This window comes from Vidua macroura, chromosome 2 (assembly GCF_024509145.1).
Source record: "Vidua macroura isolate BioBank_ID:100142 chromosome 2, ASM2450914v1, whole genome shotgun sequence".
Lineage (NCBI taxonomy): Eukaryota > Metazoa > Chordata > Aves > Passeriformes > Viduidae > Vidua > Vidua macroura.
Window position 1 is genome coordinate 3,931,402 of NC_071572.1, and position 14,718 is coordinate 3,946,119.

Below are 14,718 nucleotides of genomic sequence, written 5' to 3' on the forward strand. Positions count from 1 at the left end.
GCCACACAGAAATAACTGCAGCTGAATGAAATTTCCAACCTGCCAGAGATACAGTGCTCAGGAAAGCTGCCTACAACATTTCTACAGAAATTATGAGACTGGATCCCTGGGAAGATGTTTGAAAATTGTCTTTGTGCAGAAGAGCTACAACTGCTGAAAGCTGGATCATGCTGGATCCTCCAGAAGGATGAAAAAAAGGGCAGGAGGAAGCCAGGGAACCTTGAGCTGAGCTGCTCCTCCCAAAGGTTAAATTCTGAATGGGGTTCAAAGATGCACAGAGCTCTATCTGGGCTTTTCCAGAATAGAGGTGGTGGGATATTTTCCTGCTAAACAGAATCATCAAAGTGGTTTTTGTTTGTTTGTTTTTTTTGTTTTTGTTTTGTTTTGGTTTTTTTTGTTTTTGTGTTTTTTTTTTTTTTTTTTTTTTTTTTTTGTTTTGTTTGTTTGGTTTTTTTTTTGTTTGTTTTTTTTTTTTGTATTTTTTTGATATGCTGCTGCATTCTGTTGGCTCCTTCTCTCTTTTACGGACAGCAGTCCACAGGACCCAACACACCCCTCCTGTCCAGGTGTTTCAGAACTATGCAAAGTCAATCTCTGAGACTTTAACTGCCTTTTACATGTAATTTTCCTAGAGTCACCATATGGATTATGAGTATATGCACCAATAATTATTTATATGCAACATTAACTTTGCTCTGGGGCCTGAAACACTAAACATGTGTGTACTTAGTAGCCCTTCTCACATTTTACCTCCAGAATAATCATCACTGGACTTACTTCAGTGTGAACTAGATTTTTTAGTTAAAGTAAATAAAATAACTACGTGTATTTTCATGATATAAGCTACAGAATTAATGTAACTTTTTAAAAGTCAAGAAATGCAAAGTCAGAATTTCAGGACTAGTAAATTAGATCAATAATTTCAAGAATAGTAAATTGGAGCAATGTTAACAACAGCCAATGTAAGAAACATAACAAAGGAGTTAACACACAGAAATGCTTCCCTCTGCCTTAAAAATATGTTTTTTCTGTATTTATACATGCATGTTCCATACATGTACTGCTGGATTTTAAAAATACTGTGATTATATTAAAAATAAGCAAAGTATGATTATTCCTCCTAAAGCTCCTGATTCAGAACTAAGTGTGCTTTTTCTTCCATGCAAAAATAAGAACTGGAAAACCTAATCTTGTTCTACAGGAACCTTAGATGAATCAATGTCTACAATTCAGATATTATTTAATTTTTGATTCCATTATTTTTGTAATTGTTGATTATACATCTGAAAAGAGAGGGAAGGGAAGGGAAGGGAAGGGAAGGGAAGGGAAGGGAAGGGAAGGGAAGGGAAGGGAAGGGAAGGGAAGGGAAGGGAAGGGAAGGGAAGGGAAGGGAAGGGAAGGGAAGGGAAGGGAAGGGAAGGGAAGGGAAGGGAAGGGAAGGGAAGGGAAGGGAAGGGAAGGGAAGGGAAGGGAAGGGAAGGGAAGGGAAGGGAAGGGAAGGGAAGGGAAGGGAAGGGAAGGGAAGGGATAAATAAAATTTGATTTAAAGCAAACGGAAAATTTTCTTCTCCAGATCATTATTTCCATAATGATAAATGTGCCTGTTTAGGTATCCAATGGTACTTGGGGAAAAAAAATCCACTTGTTTTATGGGGAGAGACAAAAAGGGGTACAGATACCCCTGACTCAAACCAGTTGGATGGTTGATAACACTTGATATATTCTAATTTCCCCTTTTCTGGGTATGAAAGCAGTTGATGCCCGTGTGAGAGTGCAGCTCCTCAAGGTCACTCACATCTCAGCATCTTTGAAATGCTCCCCTGGGTTAGCTGACATCACTCTGCATGAGAGATAGGCTGACACACTGCTAAGCTGAGCTGCCTTGGTATCAGCAAGCTGGGAGTATGTGGCAGATCCCTTAAAAGCACTCAAACTCCTGTGCATTCTGAACTAAAATATCCCTGGATGGGCCCAGGATAAACCCCTGGTGCTTCCAAGCTCCTGCATTTCACAGGTTCAGCTCGCTCAAACTCAAGAGCTGAAGCAAAATTTGCTTCAGGCTCATGTTTGTTCTCTTGTCTCCTGCTTTTGGAAGTAATTGTAACTATGCTGCAAAAAGTCAACTCTTGCTCCAGAAACAGTGTCCATGTGAGAGGTTTAGAGTTATACAGCCAAGCCATGATGCCATTTGGAATAAGCTGCAATAATCAGCAAGGGAAGAAATACTCTGGAATTTGGACAAGATCTAAGGAACTTGGGAAAAGCAGCAGACTCAATATGTATATTTATATTAAAAAGTACATTTGTAACATCTGAAAGGCTTGCTGGGTGTCAGCAAGGCCATGGTAACTGCACAGATCTACAAACCTACCCCACAGCAAATGAGAGGAAATTCAACCTCTTTAATTGTCAGGTAATTACTCTGCCTATGCCCATGCTCAGCAGACACTGGGACACCCAGCACAGCCCAGCAGCTGCCAAGCCACTGCTTTGTACATTTGGGCCCCCTCATTCAGAAGACAGACTGATTTATTCTGCTCCTGGGCCTTGACAGGTGTAATAAGCAGATAACAGGGGGTAAAAGCAGATCACAGCCAAGGAAAAAGCCATCCTATCCAAGATAAATAGTGCTTGTGCCAGCCTTCTCCTTCTGGCCAGGTTGTTCTCTCCTTTCTCAGTTTTTTGAATACCTCTTTAAGCATTTCTGGGAGGTCTTCCACACTGAGAGGTTTAAGAGCCCAAAGGGGGAGAGTTAACACCTCTATGCAATGCATTATTTTCATCAGATATGCAAATAAAACTCACAAGTCTTCATTCACAGCTGTCTCTCCACTGGGGAGTTCCCTGAAACAGGACTGGGAACAGCCATGGATGCTACAGGGGATCAGCAAAAACTCCTGAGGGCACCCAGGGATTTCTGTGCTCTCCTGCAAAGGTTTTCCTCACTGTTTAGGTGCATTCCCATTTTCCTTAAAAGCCAGGCACTTCATTTAGCTTTTATTTAAATCTCAGACCTGGGCATTTAGCAAGTGGTAATTGGATTTTCCACAACAATATGCAACCACTTATGGAAAGTCTGTTCTCCCTTATTTCAGCTCGGCAAGTCACCACTTAAAAATCTGATAGCAGGAGATTTGCCTTGCTCAGAGTGTGGGTTTATGGCTGTAAGTGCATGGCACGGAGCCAGCTCCTTCCAGTTGTAAATGCAACATTTAGGTTGCATTGCAAAGTAAGACAAAAATACAGCAGAGTGCTGCTTTCTTGCAGAGCACTCACAGTAACAGGCACTTATTTTAAAAGCCAGTTTTGAGATAAGACTGCAGAAATAAGATCCTGCTGCACTATTGTGTGTGTACCTGTGGGCAATTACCCAAATCAATGGCTAGTAATTAAAAGCCAGGAAAAAGAATCATCTAACAGATGCTCCTTCTACTGCTCTGATGATTTGCAAGAAAATGGACTTATGCAATAGCTCTGTTTTCTGTATCTTTCTGATTTTGTGATCACAAATTTATACCATCTCACTTTCAGAAATGACATTAGATCCTTTGAATCCTTTGCCCTTTGCAAGGAAAGAAATGGAAGCAAGAGAACAGGATTGATATCTATCAATATGGCAAGTCTATTAGTAGAAATATGTTCCTGTTAGGTCACTGATGATGTGATTTTAGAGTTTATTTTAACTAATATGAGAAAAGTTCAGGATGGGGAAACAGAACAGAGAGAATTTGCAGTGCTGACTGAAAGCCAGGTCATTGACATCTCTGCTTTACCATTCATTCCCAAAGGGTTACAACATTTGCTGGAGGACTTTTTCTTGAAAGTTTAAGCCAGATTTGAAGACAACAACAACAAAACCCCCAAACCTAAACCAAATCTAAGCAACATATATTTAATTTCCTCAATAGCCATCCTCTTTGCTAAGCATCCTTCAGCAGATCACTGATCACATGAAAGACAACTGTGTCCACACTACTTCTATAAATCAGGGCTCTGATGAAAAAATGGCTGTAGGAGCATAATATTTAAGATACATTTTTTAGGTTGATCTAACTTTGGGGATTAAATGTCACCAAATCACCAACAGAACTCAAGCCATTCAATGATTCTGTATTTCTGTGTTGTGAGTGGTCACACATTCATTCACGTGGACACAGAAATATTGGTAATTGAGGCCTTTAATTTCCATAGATCAAACACTGCAAGAGATCTTTTACAGCCTAACAGCATTTTTTTGCAAAATTATGTCTAGGAAATCTCACCAGAAGTTTCATTTGTAAAAGCAGGGAGTTTAAATGTCAATGCCAATCCCTGCACACACTGGGTTGCTCCCATCACCTGAGAACACATCACCTTGTAAAAGGGAATTTTAAAAGAAAAAACCTCTTTCAGACGTCAAGAATAGTGCTTGAAGCTATAAAATTTATTCCCTCCCTGAAAGATCATTTCTCCTTTCTGAATTTGGTGCTGTGCTCACCTACATCTATAAAATTACAAAACATTGCTTTCCCAGGGCAGGAATTTGTCCAGGTGGAAGCTAAACACCAAATAACTGATGACAGAGAATCTAAAATTATTGTCACAAAGATACGTAACTGCCTGGACAACACAGTTCCTACATGATCAAATATTCCAACTCAGGATTGGAAAAGAAAACAAAAATTGGATGTAAGAATAATTATTCTTTGGCCTAATGGAGACAGTTAAAAAAAAATTGATGGGGTTAGATTAATCATAAGTAATTAGGCCAACAGTGAGAGCTCATTCTTTCATTATCTCCTGGTTTGACAGACCAAATCGATTCATTCCTCAGCCCTGCAGGATTCTAATAAGATTTATCTAAAAATGGAGCCATGTTCTTTGCTCTTTGTTTCTTTAGTTATCTATACTGTGAGGCCATGCAGAAATCAATTGCTATGGCCATAAGTGGACACTTCCTTTTAATTTTTTTTTTTTTTTTTAATAAAAGCAGCATATTCAGATTTGTTCAAGCATCTCATACCCTACAAATATTTGAATGTGCAGTAGGGTGGGAGCTCACATGCACTGGGTGAATCCCAATGGTCAGGGAGGGGTGTGGGGTGAAGGAAACGTTTCCCACAAAGCAGACAGATTGCTGAAAGAAAATCTGCATTTGCAAATCCTTTCTTCTGATTGTGCCTGACATGCACAGCAGGAAGAGGTGTAGGAAGCTCTGCCTTAAATTGCCCTGAGTGCAGCATCTTCAGCTTGCAGGCAGCTCTTCTTCCCACCTTGCATTTCTATTCCTTTTGTGAGCCGCCCCAGATAGAAATTTAATTCTTGTTTATGTTGATTATCACAGACTCTATGCACTGTTCTCACACTGGGCACCAATGTAAGATTTTCCCAGAGGAATACGAAAAAAACCACCACACAATTTTTGGAAAACTATTTTTAAGATGAAAAGAAAGTACTACAAAAAAAAAAAAAAAAAAGACTCTTTATGTTTGAAGGCAAAATTGCTTTCCTTAAAAAAAACTTAAAGTTGCACTGATGGTGTTGTAAAAGATCATCTTTGGAAGATAGTTACATGTGATACCATTTTTTTAAAGAAATAAACTCTTATCCTAAGCATAAAATATTTGCATATAAACTACCTTTTTATACAGTTTTCTTTTGCTGCAGGAGAATTATACAGAAAAATGTAACTGACTTGGCATCTGTGTCCCTTGATACTCAAATGTAGTTTATGTCCTCCACATTTCTTCAGATATTGTGAAATAATTTTTACTATTTTTGTTATAACTCAGTTTAGGTTTTCTTTCCTCAAGTCAAAGAGAAGGATAAAAATATTAATAAAGAAATTAAAAAATGAAAAACTATAAAGAATTATGATGCAGGTCCTATGACAGCACATTCAATAATTTCAAAAAGAGTGAATAACCTTTTGAAATGTAAGGTTTTTACTGAAAAAGACAGTGGCTAAGTAATTCTAAGTGCAGAAGAAGCTGATATATATGAAGAAATATAATTTAAGACTCTGCCCTCTATTTTGGCTGTTCAGACAGCATACTGCAAATCCTAAACTCATATAAAATAATAATGGGGAGCTCTGAGGCTTTGTCCTGCTGGAACAGGGTTACTTTCTAAATGAGATGCACCTTAAAGCTGGCAAGACTGGCACAGACAAAAAGAGATGAGGGAAAAGGAAAAGGAAAAGGAAAAGGAAAAGGAAAAGGAAAAGGAAAAGGAAAAGGAAAAGGAAAAGGAAAAGGAAAAAGGAAAAGGAAAAGGAAAAGGAAAAGGAAAAGGAAAAGGAAAAGGGAAAAAGGAAAAGGGAAAAAGGAAAAGGGAAAGGGAAAGGGAAAGGGAAAGGAAAAGGAAAAGGAAAAGGAAAAGGAAAAGGAAAAGGAAAAGGAAAAGGAAAAGGAAAAGGAAAAGGAAAAGGACAGTGCTGTAAGAGCTACCTTTTCTGAAGTGGAAATAGTCACGTGTACTGCACATACCCACTAATTTAATTTACATCCCACAATTGCTTTACAATGCTCTCTTGGTTTAAGTTTATTTAATCTTTGTTAGCAAGACACAGACCCAACTTTTGATGACATTGCAAATATAAAAATAAGCTGCAATAGATCCTGCATTCATTTCCTCCCCCAGAAGCCAATATTAAACCCATCAAACACACTGCAAACAACTCCCACCTCACAAATGAAACTAATGTATTCACAGCAGCACTTGTATTTTAAAATATTACTCAGAAAAATTAGTAGGTTTCATAGCATGAAAATCCAGGTAAATGTACAGATCTAAGCATTAAATAAAGGTAAATATTCAAGGAAAATCAAGACTTTAAACCTATATCCATGCTTCATTTGAAACCCATTTGATTCAGGTAAACAGTAAACATCAACACTCGATTGTGGGCATGGTTAGTAATTAGTCATTACTCCTGAATCACAAGAATTGAAAGAAAAAAAGAAATAACTTAGGAGAACACTGTCCTAACACTATTTGTATTAGCACCTATTTTGTGCAGCTGACTTTGAGATTTAGAAACACTTTGTAATTTTAAGAGAACATCAGAAATAAATATATTTGAAGAATTTTTATTCTATAAGAGTCGTGTGTTCTGACAAGAATTTCTGGGACAAATGTCCAAATGCAATTACCGTGTTCTCTTCAGCACAGCAGGGACAGGAGCTCCTGGAGCTGAGCAAGGGCCTGGAGCATCTCCGTGCCCAGGAAAGGCTGAGGGAGCTGGGGCTGCTCAGCCTGGAGAGGAGCCCCAGTGAGAGGGGCCTCAGCCCTGGCTGTCCCTGGCTGTCCATGTGTGTCCCTTTGTGTCCCTGTGTGTCCCTGGCTGTCCCTGGCTGTCCATGTGTGTCCCAGTCTGTCCCTGTGTGTCCCAGTCTGTCCCTGTGTGTCCCTGTGTGTCCCTGGCTGTCCCTGGCTGTCCCTGTGTGCAGGAGCCATGGGCAGGAGCTGAGCCCAGCAATTCCCCTGCACAGGAGGCACAACTTCTGCCCTGGGCAGAAAAATTGTGAACAGTGACAAAACTCGAGGAAAAGGCCTGAAGCTGAGCCAGGGGAGGTTCAGGCTGGAGATCAGGGAAAGGTTCTTCTCCCACAGGGTGCTGGGGCACTGAACAGGCTCCCCAGGGCAGTGGTCATGGCCCCAAGCCTGCCAAGAATCTCAAGAAGCATTTGGACAACATTCTCAGGCACAGGGTGTGACTCTTGGGCTGTCCTGTGCAGGGCCAGAGGTTGGACTGGATGATCCTTGTGGGTCCCTTCCAGCTCAGGATATTCTGTGATTCTATGATTCTAAACCACCAGTAAGAATAATTTCCAGAATATTTCCTCCCAGCTTAGAACATTTTGGGATTATCACTTATTGCATTTGAGCACAGTAGGGTTTGAAGAATCGTGCCAAATACAATATACTGACATTTGTACTTTCTCAGTGATGGTTATTTTGAATGGATTATCTGTCTAGCTGGTATCAGTCCCTGCCACACCACCACCTCAGCTGAAGGAATAGATCAGATATTATTTTCAAGACTTGTTTCAGCAGTGTTCAGAGACAGAGGAGCTGCAGCCCTTGGTCTGAAATGATCTCTGTGGCACAGAGTTTTCTGACCACAGCTGGCCAAACCTGGACACAGAGTTCATTGCAATCTGAGAGCCACATAATAATAAAGTGATAGAAATAAAGTGAGTAAAGTGATAATTTGACAGGACACAAGAAATATTAATGTTGAGGAAGGAGAGCATGCTAAAATATCTGTGATTTTTATAGTACTAATCTCTTCAAGAAAGGGAGAAAATAAAACAGCAACTGCTGAATCCCATCCCTTATGAGGCTTTCAAAAAACCACGAAGATGCGAAGGCATTTGAAAGACTAAATTGTTACAATTTTCTTAAACTGATTACTTTTCAGGAAAGCCTCAATAGTCTGCATCCAGTATAAAAATTTCCCCAGAAAGAAAACTTCTGAAAATAAACCTCACCCATGCTCCCTTTTGAATGTTGCCATTTGGGCATCAAAAATCTGAGAGAGACAGCTATTTTGGGAAAAAAAAAAAAAAAAAAAAAAAAGGCAATAAATATGGTACTGTTGATACAGCAGAGCCTGTGTGTGCTTTGTGGGGGAAAAATCTGCTTCACCTTTCTGCTGGAAACATTGCTGTGCAACCAGCCTTGAAGACCAGAAAAAGGGCTGCTATATTGTTCAAAAAATATTTATTAACAAAAGAAAAGAAAAAGAGATAGATAGAGAGAGAGAGAGGTTCTTACCTCTCCTCTCCTCCTTAAATGAGAGCATTGCAAAGATTTGCATACAAACCCACTTGAGTATTTGTGCTGCAGCACATCTGGCAATTATCTTACAAGAGAATTGCCACGGGCTTGGCGTTACCGCGAGGAGCAGGGAGCATCTGAAGGCACGGAAGAAAAGGGATATTCCAGCCTTCTACCAGCTACCTTGAACATGCTTCATGTTTAATTTCCCTCTGTTGCCAGAGGCGCTGTGTTGTTATGACAGCTGATCTGCCATGGAATAGCTGTAAAGGAAAATCAACAAAGGATCGCTCCAGCGATTCTCGGCGCAATTTATCGGCGCTCGCGTCTGGCGGCTGCTGCCGCCTGTCGGGGTAATGACACATGATGGGTGATTAAAGTGCAAGTCCCTAAATCAAAGCTGTGCCAGCAGTTTGAAGAGGCAGAGAACAGCATTTAGACCCCTGTTCCTTTCTCGTTGTGGGAGGACCTCGTTAGGGAAAGAACCGGGCTGTTTTGTTAACAAGAGGGAGCGCTTGCATCCAGGGAGAGCTCTTGTGGTTCCACGATTCACTCATGGCGTCTTTTAGACTGTGCATTTCATGAAAATAAACAATCCGAGTTGTGAAAATGAACAATTAGATTTGTGAAAATAAACAATTAGAGTTATAGGATCATGGAACACTTTGGGTTGGAATGGACCCTAAAGATCATTGAGTTCCAACCCCCCTGCTATGGGCAGGGACAAAAAATTAAAACATAAAGGGCATTAAGTTCATCACCGCTGACATGGAGTTGGGCAGTTTATTCACAACTTCATGTTTAATTACCTTTGATTACCAAGAAATTGGTGGTAAAAGAAGGAGAGAGCTGCCTGTCATAAGGGCAAGGGCAAAGGTGGGCAAGGGCAGCTCATCAGCTCATGCTCTGATTGGGGCATGAGAGGAGCTGCAATTCAAGGAAATTATTTTTTGTTTTTTTTGCCTTTGCCCCACTCTTTCATTCTCAGGACACATGCAAGCCATCTAGCTAGAAATTTTAACCAATTTTGGCTAACTTTGTCCATTTCATAAAAGTGTACCGTACTTGAGATAACTGCAAAATAAGGATGAAGAATCAAATAAATGAAAAAGCTTTTTTTTAAAAAAAAAATATGGCAGAATGTCAGAAAAAGAAAGCAGTAAATCAGGGCACACAAAAAGAGAAGGGAGCTTTTGTCTTGTTTTCTTTTTTCCACAGAAAATAGTATTTACAGACCATGGGACTATGAGAAAAATGGAGCAAAGAAAGATTAAGAAATACCAAAAAAACTGGGCTCGGGTGAATTTGACATAATATTATTGCTGTCCTTCTTATAAGTGTTTTTTTGAGGTATTAGAGACAGTGATTTTAAGCTTTCTTTACCACATATCATGGATAATCTATCTTTGCACATGTAGAACACGCAATGCCACCCTTACTGACACCTTGTGGGATACATGCATTTTAATGAGAAATTGGCTTTTATACACAAACAAAAGTAGCAGCCGGGCTGATCTCAACATTCCCGTGCTCTCAGCAAGGAATTATTTTCCCAAAGACTAAAATGAGCATTTAGAGGCACCCTGGTGAGCAGAGCACAGTGAGTTCTCCATCACAGCTTGCTGGCTTTGCTGCTGGTGTCGCAGCAGAGCAAACTCTGGTCACATGGAAATTGTCCCTTTATCCTGCCTGGATAAAGCTTCACAGGCAGAGCTTTCCATCCATCTCAATAAACAAATGCTGCAGTGCTTCAGCCATATGGTGGAACAACTGTTAGCCTGAAGAGGAGAAAAGAGCTCCACGCCACTCAGTCTCCATCCACAAGCATCTTCTGGGTTTATTTGTGTTTGTAACCAATGTTATATTTTATTTCTTTTGCAGTAGCATGTGTGATTGAGTTCTCTTTGCTCCATGAGTTGTCTGAATATGGTGAGAACAAATCTGGCCTGGAGGAGGTCACGGTCAACATGGGCAAGCAGCAGTGTAAGAGAGGAAGGGGCAGCAGAACAGACGTGGTGCAGGAACAGCCTCCACGTTTTACCAGTTTTACCAGGCTGCCTTTCACCATCAGCCTCTTCTCCTGTTATTCCATCAGCTCTTGTCATAGGCAACAATTTTTAAAGTTGGTTTTTTTTTTTTTTTCCTAGGAAAACTTGGCATTGAAAGAATTAGCTGGGATTAGCATGTTCCTGCTGGAAGGAGCTGTGGATCTGACTGACAGCTTTAGGTTTATGTATTAAACACACATAATGCCAATAGCTAAGAAGCATATTTGAGGGGAAAGTGAATGAAGCAATTCTCTTTTCTTGGCAGACAGGATTTGCTGGAAATGTTTTGATGATCAGATTAAAACTTGTGAGGCTCCACACTGTCACAAAAAGAAGTGATAGATTTAAGAAGGGGCAGGGCTAACATGGTTGCCTCCAACAGATTATTTACACAGGAAAATGCATGCCTTAATGCAAGCTTGCTTTTCAGGAGGTAATTTTTTCAGGACACCATTCTATCATGTTATATACAACCCCTAAAGTGGAATTAGGAAGTGTGACATTTATTCAGATGAAGGCAGGCAGTCTGTTTTAAGCAGTCATCTCTTCCCCTGTGAATCCCAGGCAACCTTTAAATAATTTTAGTTCTTCCCTTCATGTTAAAGGCTCATTATCCTTTATAGAAATTCTTCAGAAGTCTTCTCATCCCAAGCACCAGGAGTCATTTCTCAAGACAGCACTAGATTCCTTGTTCCAGATCTCTCATAACTTTTTATTATTGTGTGTCTTAGTGAATATGGAATTTGGGAACTACTAATCCTTGAATCACAAGAAGAGAAAAATTCACTGGTCATGATTTTTATGTCCATTCCTTGAAAAGAAAGTGAGTAGGATAATAGGTGATAAATGAAAATTTTCTGCCCTGTGGTTCCTGATTCATCATTGATGCTGGCAGCTTGCTCTTTTCACATTTCTGATGGTATTCCTGAAACCTCTCTTTTCCTCTCTTTCTTTTCTTTTTTCTTTTCTTTTTTCTTTTCCTTTCCTCTTTTTTTTTTTTTTGCACTCCCTTCTCATGCAATCTCCCATTTGCATGAGAATTTGGATCAGCTCCTTACAAAGTTAAGAATTTGGATCAGCTCCTCTGACACCAGGCTGTCACTCAACAAACACTGAGGCACTAAATAAATGTATATTTGGAATTATTACAATTTCCCCCTTAGCACTAAGGGTCTTGTTAAGCAAGCCAAGCTGGTTTATAGCTTGACATGGGTTTTTACTAAGAAAAAAAATCCATCCATTTTAGAGGTAGTAAGTAATGGAAATAGATTAAATCAATTTTCATCCTGAACTACTGAAACAAAAAAACTCCTACTCTCTTTTGACAACAAAGGTCAATATCTTTTTTGTTTCGATACAGGTGACAGTGGAAATTCTGGAGGAGTAAAGCATCAGCTCATTTAAGAGATTTTTTCAATAAGATCTATGAAAGGTAAAACTTTATCCAGCAGAGTTACTAACAGAGTAGGTAAAAACTTCTATCAGACATGGAGGAGAAGAATCTCCTGTGCACGAGTGGGTTTATTTCCAAGTTCAGTGATGCCATCAGTGGTTAGCACCTGCATGCATGTGGCATTTGTGGCACAGGGAACTAGAAGTGAAGGAATTAGGTGTAAAGGGACTGCTGCCATGTTTTTCTTTCTGAGGGCCAGTCTAATTTCATGATCAGTGACCAAATCCATCTAAGCCACTTTGCTTTTTCTATCAGATTTGAGCTACTGCTCTTGGATAACCCATAAATAGACTGAAGGAAGGTGGGAAGGCAATTTGTCACAAGGAAACCACAAAAATATTCATCAGTGCTAATCCTTGTTTATGTTTTGGGAGCTGTTTCTTACTTACCAACTCTGTCACCCAGAAACAACTGCATGGGCCAGGTCTCACCCTCTACATCTGCCTAAAGAAGGCATTTAGGGTGACCTTGTGGAGAAGGATCAACTAATCAAGAATACCATGAGTTTCATGAAGGAAGACCAAGGTTTTTTATCTAGAGGAGGACTAAATTTAAGGTCCAGGAACAGGATCCTGAATAACCACACAGAAAAAGGAAACAGTGAATGACGAGAGAGATGAAAGGCAAATCCAAGCCCTCACTTTGGAGTCAGTCCACCTGACTAGGTACAAACATTATGAGCCACAACCATACCACCAGAACAGGGGATCCAGCCATAATGCAGCTCATTTCACCAGAGCATCTTGTCCTTAAGGAGTGTTTGAAGGAAGCTAAAGCTCTGCCCCTTCCACGCACACCCCAGCACTCTCCCAGAGCTCTGGAGTGGACTGGTGTCAGCATGGGTGTGTGAGGGGCACAGGCTGCTCCCTGCTATCTCAGAGCCAGAGGGGTTTTCATTAGATTCAAACAGCAGCTGGCTCCCCAGGGAAGCTCCTGCTCTTATTTGATAAGGGATGCTCTTTTATCACACATGAAACTGCATGCAGTGATCAGACAAGCAGCGTGCACGGCTGCCAAGCAGAGGGAAGCTGGCTCTTGGTAGAATATTACAGCAGTGCCTCGCTCCTGCAAGTGAAGATTTGCCCAAAAATAGCCGGTTCTGCAAACCACAGAAGCTGGAACTTCAACCAGCCTGCAGAAAAAATGTCCAATTCATATATTTGCTGGAGGGGTCATCATGTTGTTTTTTAGAAGATGAAGTCACTGTGGTAAATTATAGTGGAGGGGACATCTGAGATATTGGGACTTGCAAATGTTTGACACTCTTAAAATAACTTAGTTATTAATTCTCAACAACAAACAACACCCCTCAACCTACACGGTAATGGTCTAAAGTGCACTCTCCAATAGAGAATAAATTCTATTTTCCTCCTTTCTGGAAAAAAAAAAAAATCCTTTTACTTTCAAGGGCAGAACTTTTTCAAGGTAATTGGCATCCCAGAACTTCAAAGCATTCTGTAAATCTTCAAAAACCCTACAAACATGAAAGTACATGGTGTGGTAACCTCCTTCAATACTGGTCTGACAGGTCATCCAGGAATATTTGGCACACTGATGTGTTAAGTCTCTTTTTTTCTCTAGTGAGAGAAATTATATTATCTCTACACCTTTTTTCCCCATTATATTTCCTCTATTTTCTAAACTGTGTTGATGTTTCTAGGAATTATAGCTGACATGCACTTGAAAATTTGACTGCTTTTGTCTCTTGTGCCTGGCAAGTACAGGTAGGTTGAGCTTGTGCAATTAGATGGATTTTCCAAAAATTACCTGGCTAAGTCAAAATAACTACTGTGGTTGTATCTGTAAAATCTTAGAGTATGTTGCAATATCTTGTGATATCTACCTATAGTAATTGTACCTATAGTTTCCATCTATGATACATTGAGAATTGATAAAGTATCTTTTTAATCCACATTTCCTTCAGCTTCTGAGATTTATGACAATTTCTGTGAGTATTTCTCCCTTTTTTTTTTTTTTTTTTGGTACCCCTGAACAACTTTCTTATTTTCCCTTCATGACTCAGGGACAGCTTTCAGACCTGGTACAAATTTACTTTTCTTCCTCTACCAAAAAAAGGTTTTTATTAACCGTCCTAACTTCCAGGTCCTACCACACGCAGCTGAAAGCCAAAATTAAATCAAAAACCAGCAAACCCGACCTCTTCCATCCCAACCCCCTTCCCTTCCCTTCCCTCCAAACTAAGGACGCAGTAAAGCCTTTTTTCACTCAATGGCAATATCTGGATCACAGAGAAGCGTTTCAGTTCTTACTTTTAACAGTGAGGTACATGGACTTGCTGACGTCTGCTCCCACATCATTGCTGACCTTGCAGAGGTAGTATCCACTGTCTTCTTCCAGCACATGTTTGATCAGCAAGGAGCCGTTTGTGAGCAGCTGGATCCGACCGTTCAGCGCGATCGGCTGGAACTGGGGAACCCCGGCACCTGCAGCAAG

At 40.2% G+C, this 14,718-nt stretch overlaps 1 protein-coding gene across 1 annotated transcript in view; it reads right to left on the reverse strand.

Moving 5' to 3' along the window:
- Positions 1 to 14,718, reverse strand: part of DSCAM (DS cell adhesion molecule) — a 446,151-nt gene that overhangs the window by 130,755 nt on the left and 300,678 nt on the right. The window contains exon 11 of the mRNA XM_053969848.1: positions 14,535 to 14,708. Coding sequence (XP_053825823.1) covers positions 14,535 to 14,708 — 174 coding nt within the window. The remainder of the gene's footprint in view (positions 1 to 14,534; positions 14,709 to 14,718) is intronic.